At 40.9% G+C, this 9,015-nt stretch overlaps 1 protein-coding gene across 1 annotated transcript in view; it reads right to left on the bottom strand.

Annotated features, from left to right (window-relative positions):
* ASMT (acetylserotonin O-methyltransferase) overlaps positions 1-8,294 on the bottom strand; it is a 9,233-nt gene extending 939 nt beyond the window's left edge. Inside the window, exons 1-7 of the mRNA XM_027902136.1 lie at positions 7,642-8,294; positions 6,073-6,247; positions 4,377-4,506; positions 3,445-3,513; positions 2,798-2,916; positions 1,941-2,081; positions 733-855 (exon numbers count right to left, since the gene is read on the bottom strand). Coding sequence (XP_027757937.1) covers positions 733-855; positions 1,941-2,081; positions 2,798-2,916; positions 3,445-3,513; positions 4,377-4,506; positions 6,073-6,247; positions 7,642-7,713 — 829 coding nt within the window. The 5' untranslated portion in view covers positions 7,714-8,294. The remainder of the gene's footprint in view (positions 1-732; positions 856-1,940; positions 2,082-2,797; positions 2,917-3,444; positions 3,514-4,376; positions 4,507-6,072; positions 6,248-7,641) is intronic.
* Between the last annotated feature and the right edge of the window lie 721 nt (positions 8,295-9,015).

The following is a 9,015-nucleotide window of genomic DNA, read 5'->3' as shown; positions in this document are numbered from 1 at the left end:
CTGGACCAACATATTCATCGAATACAGTTGGGTTTCTAAAGGCCCACTTTTATCTTCATTCAGAAGCGATTCAACCAGCAGCACTCCACCACCTGATTGAATGAAGAGCAATGAAGAACATGCTGAGCTCTGAGAAGCTGAGCTATTTTGGAGCTGTTACTAGGACAGATCCTAACCTTTAGTTTCAGGAAAGAGCAGCCTCTATGTTGAGTCATATTTCAGCATCACAGAAGACAATGGAAGAACAAAAGCATTGAATCATGTCTCTGCTTGGCTATGTAGGTACTGATGTCCCAGGGCTGAAGGGGATGCTATTGTTGGGATAGATATTTCCCCCCAACTGCAATCCACAGGAGTTTACTGATTTTGCTGAGAATCTGGCTCTGTACGCAGTGCTTTTGAAGCTCTGAGGATTCAATGTAATGCTTAATGGGACTTTTACTATGACGTATACACCTACCAAAACAATACCCAAAATCCTCAGTCCTTACACCCAAATGCCTTGAAAGAGGAGTTCCTGTAGAGAAGACGACAAAAACTGGAAGCCAGAAAAAGAGATCTTAGATCAGGCCCTATTTGGCTCTGTTTCACATGGATGGCTTAGGAAAGCAAAAGACCAAACCAAGAAGCCCTTGCGCTGAAACTCTGCCACCCCAATCGAGAACTAAGACTGGTGTGTTTCCCATTACTGATAGGCAAGAGTCTCTCTACTCTCTACAAGCTTACACCTACCAGGTTTGCAAGCTTTGTAGACTTTTGCCAGCAGCTGTTTGCATTTGTCATCATCCCAATCATGCAGTATCTTGGATAAAATATACAGTTCAGCTTCAGGAATTGAATCATTAAAAAAATCTCCTGTAAAGCAACAACACATAAGCAAATATTTTCAGTTCTGGGCTTGCCATGTCTATCACACATATCAGACAGCAATGGAATTACCAGCTGGAGAGCAATGATGCACAGCATAGGGAACTTTGCTCTTGTTCAATCTCAAGATATGAAACATTTAAAAGCAGCAGCTCATCCTGAAACAGCCTTTGAGGCAAAGGAAAGCATTTGAGTTTAGGTTTTCTCCAGTGATATAAATTCAGATTCATAAAGCACTAAGGAACATGTTTTCATGGTTTCTGTCATGAAAAAAAAGGAAAGAATACTCCCTTATCCAAGAAAATTTTTGAAGACCTTCAGTAATCAGAGAATTACCTAATAAATACATAAGTAAGAATACACACCTCTCACTTCCTAGCACTAGCTTCATCATCATGCTTTTTGTTTAGCACCTGGTATACTGCATTCAGATTTTTCTCTCAGCATTTTACTTTGTCATTTCTTCTCCCACTTTGTTGCATCTTTGTTTTTATACATTCCTTTCTTTCCTCAAGGCTTCTTTTCTCTCTCTGAGCATCAAGTAACAATAAGCCATTCCAACACTTTAAAAGTTTTTGTAAACATTAAAAATAAGATCCCCCTACACTAATTTTTGTCACAGATGGTAAAAAGACGATGAAGGATCAATGGAATGGGCAGAAGGAACATGAGTTAGCTCATTCACTTTTATGATCTGAAATGTATTAGGGCTTGAAAGTCAATCGTGACCAGACAAAGAAAACCTTCTTCCTTGGAGCAGGCGTGGCATCCCTCGCATCTGTCAAAAGGTTTTCACAGGAGGAAAGGGGAGTGCCAGGAAAATTTATAACAAGGCATGGCAGATTTCAAAATCGCAGGATGCTTTTTTTTTTTTTGTTAATGTACCCTTGTACTGAAAAAAAATCAAATAGTTATGTTCAGGAATAAAGAGCTTCTGTGTTGCTGAACAACTGAGTTGTGTCTCTGACAGTTGCAGATGCTTACCTGGGACAGCTGCAGACCTGGGTTCGGGGGGCTGCAGCCTGGGACACAGAGCAACAGCTGCGGAAACGCTACCCCACCTCCACACCCACCTTCATGGAATGCGATCTGACGCTCCTCAGGGGAAACAAATTGCTCTTTGGCCACTTGCACAACTTTTGGTAGGTCATAAATTGTGACTGTGGAATTGGGATACAAAGAAACACACTCCCGGGCCAAAGCTCCTCCACCTCCTTTGGGGAAAGCAAAAGAAGGTTAGTGCTGACACAAAACCAACCTGTTCAGCAACACCCCCATGAAACCATGCAAGCAATGATGGATTCAGCCTAAGGGAACCTGGCAATACACATTTGCTTCTCATGTGCTGCTGAAAGGGAAGAAGGGGGGATGATAGAGGCCACTGTCTCCATTTGTTCTGGGTCAGCCCCACCCCTTAAAGCTCTCCCACACCCTCCCTGCCAGACCCAGCTGTGAGTGCTGGAAAGTGAAAAATGAAAAACAACCACTAAAGCAGGTGCTGAGGAAGAAGTGATGGAGGTGGATCTTGACCCATCCTGGCAGCACTGAGCACTGCTTGGACAGCAGGGTGCTGCAGGATAACAGGCTCTAGACAGTATCTCAATGACAGTGACTGAAGAGGAGGAGGGAAAGAGTCTGGCACTGGAAAAATGTATCAAGCAAGGCATGAAAAATTGCCAAAGCGGAAACATACACAAGGGGATGGCTGACTGCTCACTCTGTAGAGAAAAGCATTTAGCTTCCTTGCTCTCATCACTCTCACTTTTTTTTTTTTTCAACCCAACCAAATCAGGAAAATGTTTCTTTTATTGCTGAAATGTGTCCTGCTTTCCATTGTTTTGCCCATCATATAACATAGAAGTTATTTTTCTTTTCAAAGCTTGTAAAAGACAGTGAGGAGGCTAGTTAAAGAAGATCTACAGACACTCACCTCCCAGGTCATAAATCTGCGTGAAAGAAGAAAGGTCAAATGCAGCAAGAACATCTCTGCCACATATACTCCATATTGAGTTCTGGCCAGCCATGAATTTTGACATTTCTTCTTCTGATCTAGTAATACAAAGAGACATAGCACATAGAGAAGGTTACTTACCACATCCTTGGTGATTCCTATCATATAACTTATTACAAGTTTTAGCATAAATACTAATCTCTGCTTTTACTGACACAGAATATGTTATCTTTGCATATAAAGCTTCCTTGAATATTACTGTATCAGGAGAGTACAGCTATGAATTCATGCATTACAATAGGGAATTAGACTAGTGAAATCCAACATTTAACATGTATTTTGCTTCTAATTCTCAGGCTTCCAAGGGATTTTTTTTTTTCTTCAACTACCATTGCCTCTGTCAGAGATCTGGGATATGTTTTTCAGATTAGGAAATTATATACTTCTTTTCAAAATATCAGAGTGTCTCAGTAATTGATATTGTTGAGAAAGGAAAACACTGCATGACAGTTCTGATGAGAGGGATTCTCAAATCAATATATTTAATTGTCCTGAGCCATAATTAAAAACATTATTTTTACCTACAATAAGAAAAACAAAATTTCTGTAAATATACTAATAGTTACCTGTACATTGCTCCAAAAGGATCTTTAGATGAAATGCCAAAAGTTCTTTCATATTGGTTTCTTCCTTCTCTGAAATAGCAGTCAAAAACGCGTATGAGTGTGGATTTTTTTCTTTTACCCCAAACATACCTCAGGGCTGCAGTTTCATCAAGAGCATCACTGTGGAAGGTACTCAACTTTGTACAGAATATACGTCAGTCTGTTTGCACTGTCTCTAGAGGCACCCTCACTTGCCCCTCCAAAACATGCTGATATATTTCTCAACCTTTCACTAGAACAACTGGTTCTTTTCAAGGTCACACTGGGATGACACTTTGAACAACCTGATCTAGTAAGTGGTATCCCTGTCCATGGTAGGAAAGCTGGAATGAGATGTTCTTTAGAGTCTTTTCCAACACAAAACATTCTAGGAATCTGTGATTTCTGGGAACACAACTCAGGTAAAGGTACAAGACTGGTGCAATCATCATCATACACCCCATTTTTGGTCATCAGTTGCATGGACTGGAACAAGTAAGACTTTAGATCTATATTAAACCAATCCTATTAACCTTTGCAACAAAAGCATACCTAGCCATCATTACTCATAATTTACTTTGTTGATGCCTCCTCAAGTAAGAACCACTGTAATGATAAAGTGTTTTCCTGAGGGTGAAACAGACAGAAATCTGATTTCTGGATTATCTCTATAATCAGAGGGAAAAAGAAAACAAGAACACACACACACACAAAAGGGGTGTGTGTGGGGGGGGTTGGTTGTGGTGAAGAACACATATCAGCCATGTCAACAGCTGAAATTATCTGCTGGTTTTAATTTCTGAGAACCAGCCAGCGTCTTCATTGAGCCCTTTCCCAGAAACACACCACTCAGAGCAGCCATGCAGACACTGCAAAGCAGGCTGCACCGTAGGGCATGCAACACTCCCCCTTACCTCACAGCTTCAGTCAGGTGCTGCCAGCACGAGTAGACTGTATTGGAATAATACATCATCATATGATACTGAGACTTTGGGCTTGATTTTGTAAGGTAGATGTTGGAAATTTCTGTGTTTCTGTAGAGAGCTAAAGGGTGAAACAAGTATATTTACTAGCATATATGATATACAGCCTTGCTAAGTCTATTGTACAGCATGGTATTTTGTTGGAAGTTCACTGCAAGAAATATATTCTTGGTGGAGAAAAATCCTCCACCAAGCCCTCTTCCTATCTGCTGATTGTAACCCCTACGCTCATTGGCCCTGTTAATTAAAATTTATAGCTTTTCCCTGTCCTTCTCACCCATATTAGGATGTGTTTAGCTTAATTTCTCCATATATAGACACTTCCTTGTATGAAACTCCCTAAAATCCTCCCAAATTCCACACATTCCAAGCTCTACCCCATAAAAGCTAGCTGACCCCCTGAAATAAATGCGCTCTCTCGCTCTCTTGTCCATTCTGTCTCGCTGTATGTGATTTCTAGCAGAATGGAACATGATCTTAATATTTTTGGAGGTGTCACAGCTCTTGCCTCTAATAGTATTTATTGCAAGAGGATGCCTAGACACAAAGAAAATGCCAAGGACACAACAACGTTGCTTCTACAATCAAATCCTTCCACTGCAATGAGCAGTGGGTGAGGGCTGCTGAAATCTGTGTCGCCCCATTCAATCTGAGTATCTCCTTACACTCCACTCCAGAACCAAACATTTCTTTCAAGAAGTGCAAAAACAATGCCTTACGAGTGCCATTATCTACCTATAGGCTTTTGTGCTCAGAGGAAGATTTCAGTGTGTTCCATCTAAATAAGAACTCTTTGCAGAGAAGTCTTTTTCTGATAATCAAAGTCAGCAACTGGGAGACAAGTCCCCAAAACAGCATGCCAGCTACACCTACCTTCTCTCAGTTCACTAGGGCAGGACCTTCTGCAGACAGAAGAACGCCTAAAGGACTCTCAGAAATCTCCCGTATCCTCCAATGCATCTGCAATGGTATTGCTCATCCACAGGTTCAGCATACCAAAGGAATATAAAAGATAAATCCTGCTCTCCCTAAACTCACTGGGCAACAGCTATAAGCCCTAACAAAGAGCACAGCAACACAAGCTAGAACAGGGGACACAATTTATAACACTGGGTAGTCCTGACCAGCAGTCCGGTGGCCAGAAATCCCTTCTGTTCAAGTGAAATCAATGATTCTGATGCAAGAACAAACTTATGTTACCTCTCAGTTTTGATGAAAATAGTTCACGTGATGGTTAAAAGCCAAAGAAAACCAAAACCTGTTTTTAAATCATGCTGCTGCCTATCCACCCTGGCATTTTGTTTTAAGGTTTAAAATCATGCCCATACCTCAGAGATTTCTTGAGACTAGCTCTGAATAGATCCTGAATATGCCTCCAAGGTCACATGAGGCTCTTGCACAAAGAAGTTTAGGGATATAGAGCCCTTCACCAGGATTTTACTTTACACCTGTGATCATGCTGACATTTGCCACTTCTCTTTCAGCTGAAGTGTGAATCTCAAATGATTCCCTCCTTCTTCCAGCTACATTAACTGATCTTTGCCCACACATCTTACCTCACTTTCAAAACCATCAGACATTTAAGTCTTTTAGTTTATTCCCCTTCCTCTTCCTCTGCCTTTATTACCTCCTTTTTGTGTCACCTCTACTGCCAAGAGCTTCAGTCCCACACAGGCCTCCAGCAGTCTTTCCATCCCGGTTGTGCTGGTATCCAAGCATGCAGCAATGGAATCTGAAGACAGAGGTTCTCCTGATTCCAGCAGAAGATCAAACACCCCCAACTCACAGGCAGTGAACATAACCTGGGGGTAAGGAAAGGTGGGATTGAGGAATCAGGTGAAATCAGTAAAGCCTACTGAGTTTCTCAAGCTGCATTATTCAAGAAAAGATACACAAAATAATTTTTTTTCCATGTAAAATTTCATTTCATACAAACAAGTCCAGTTATTAAAATGTAGTTGATCTGAGCACTGATATAACATACAGGGCATGAAATGCACTTTTTGTTCATGTTTTTCTTTTCCTTTTTGGCTGAAGCCAGACAATGCTTTTGGCTCACTGAAGTCCACATTTAGAGTTGAGGTTTTGGGTGTAAATATTCCTGCCTCTTCCCTAGTTTTGGAGCACTTTTTTACAGTATCTCTTGCTTTTTGCCTGGAAAGAACAAGGGCAAGACTGGATGGTGGTGACTGTTCTCTGTTTATGTTTTTGTTCTTTAACTAAGGATCTAATGCTAAGCATGCTCCACTGAACCCTGGAGACCTTCCTATGGCTTGCAGTAGGAGGAATATCCCGCTCTATGAACCCTGTTTTCTGGGACTGATGTGAAGGACTCTGGTGGTCTCCCAGAAGGAGGGAATCTCCTCTCAGCCAGAAGAACTGCTTCATTCAGGCCAGCAGAATTGCCCTCTGTTTCCATAGAGAAGGTGTGAAACTTCTCCAGAAACAACCTGCAACTTCCAGACAGACATACATACGAAATAACCTGCAACTTCCAGACAGACATACATAAGAAAAGCATCCTTCTTTAGCTGTACACAGTGAACTTTACAAATATTACTCTGGTCACACAAACACTCCTAAAACAGCAACAAAGGCATTAACTAAGTTGACTGCCTGTATACACAATGATTTGATCTGCAAGGATTCCTATGCAGCAAAGCTCATTTTACCCTGAGTAAAGCGTGGCTTATTCAAAGATGACATTGTTTCTCAAAAACATAGTACTATGTTAATTTGGAAAGCATTGGGTGCTCCTCTTTCTCATAAAGTAAAGTAATTTTTCATTATCTGTTTTTCCTCTCTTTACTGTCAGCTCTATCTTTAATGAGCGTTAAGATGCAACGGTATTTGTACAACCCAAAGAGCGTTCCTTCTCTTACTGTGTTTGCTACAGGTGCAGCAAGGGACAATAAGAAAAGTAACTAAATAGTAAATTTAGGAAAAAAATGTCCATTTCACTATATATTATAGTTTTATGCCCACGCGCTTACACACAGAGAAAGGTAAATAACGTAAACAATACTGAGAATGGAAGTATTAGTTCTACCTTTGTGCCTTAATAAAATGCTGGTTGGAAAAACAATCATTATGCCAGACTCTTTCTTTCACTGCTTCCAAAGATTTCCATTCAGGATCTAAAGTGAAATCTTTGCATGTTTCTCTCTGCATTTTAAGACTGAGTTATATTTCTTACCTTTGAGACTAAAAATCCACTGCTGTATTGCATAATGATTTGAGGATAGTCAAGGTCTTCTGTGCAACCCATCTTCTTTCTGGATTGAGACACAGATTCCCTGGCCCTCTTAATTTAAATAAGCTTCTTTTCACCAGGCACAAAGCATGCCAGCTGATCCACTTAATCCTATTGCTTGTGAGAAACACACTGGTTACAAAATGTGTTAGCTGAGTTATTCGGATTTGATGGGTTTTTCTACCCAGTTCAGCTGTTTCTTTGGATCTTCCATCATCAAGTATAAGTCTAAAGAAGCAGTGTGGATTAAAGCTTGTATTGTCAGTTCATCAGTCAGTTAAGATGCTGGTACTTCAGAAGCACTTGAAAGCTTGTAATAAGCAAAGCAGGAATCGGTACAGAAGAGTATCAAGAACCTGAACTCAGCACGATGAACCAGAGTCCATAAACCAAAGCGAAGTCTTACTTGGGTCTTGAAACTTGCTGTGAAGGGCACAGGTCTAGGGGACCCCGGGCCTGGCAGTAGGGGAGATTCCATCCCTAAATGCAGAAGCAGGCAGTTCAAAGAGAAGCTGGAAGAGCCTGCGTGCTGCTTTGTTTGCTGTGACTAGTTTTCTCTGACAGTGATCACTCAGGTGAAGCCTATGGGGAATTAAATCTACTCTTGTTACTTTTCTGTATTTTCCAGGTCCCTCCCCCCTGTTTCAGCTTAGAAATCAATACCTGTTTGATAGCAACAGAACAGCAGGAGTGTCCTACTTGTGCTTTGCCACGTTTTGGCAGAGCAGGGTGCTGAGGGATGACAAAATGTTCTGCATTTTCCAGCTGGCTGCTACTGTCTTCCTCACCTTCTCTGGAAAACTAACCATGGGCATGCAGAAAGCCCTTGGGAAGAAACTGCCAAGTGCAAGAGGTGGCATAGACTTCAACTTCATGCAGGACATATCTCATAGGTATTTCATAAGAAAATGAAACCTCTGGATTACTTTCCTGAAATCTTTCTGCCCTGTTGTCCATCTCTCCAGTTTGTAAATGCCTAACACCTTGCCCATCTTGCCTTTTTGGGCAGATGTTGCAACTCTCAGATCAGAAAGGATCCTTTCCATCAAGGAAAAGACTTACAGTTTTTATATCACACATTTAGAGATCCTTCAGGCAACAAAGCTAAATGAGACTTGACTTAGGTAATACAGTGATGGCAAAATTTTACAAACTATTATTTTTTCAGTGGCAGCTTTCCTCATGCTTCAGTGATTAAGAGGCAAAACTTCAGCAATACAGAAATCAAGATGCTACTCATTTTTTTATGCATCAACTTAATGTACATTTAAAGACTGCACTTCATGACTTTGTCCCAACACAACATTTTCATATTAT

Source organism: Empidonax traillii, unplaced genomic scaffold (genome assembly GCF_003031625.1).
Source record: "Empidonax traillii isolate 1590-97213 ecotype Southwest subspecies unplaced genomic scaffold, ASM303162v1 scaffold844:size270376, whole genome shotgun sequence".
Lineage (NCBI taxonomy): Eukaryota > Metazoa > Chordata > Aves > Passeriformes > Tyrannidae > Empidonax > Empidonax traillii.
The sequence above is the reverse complement of the archived record's forward strand: the minus strand, read 5'-3'. Positions and strand labels throughout refer to the sequence as shown.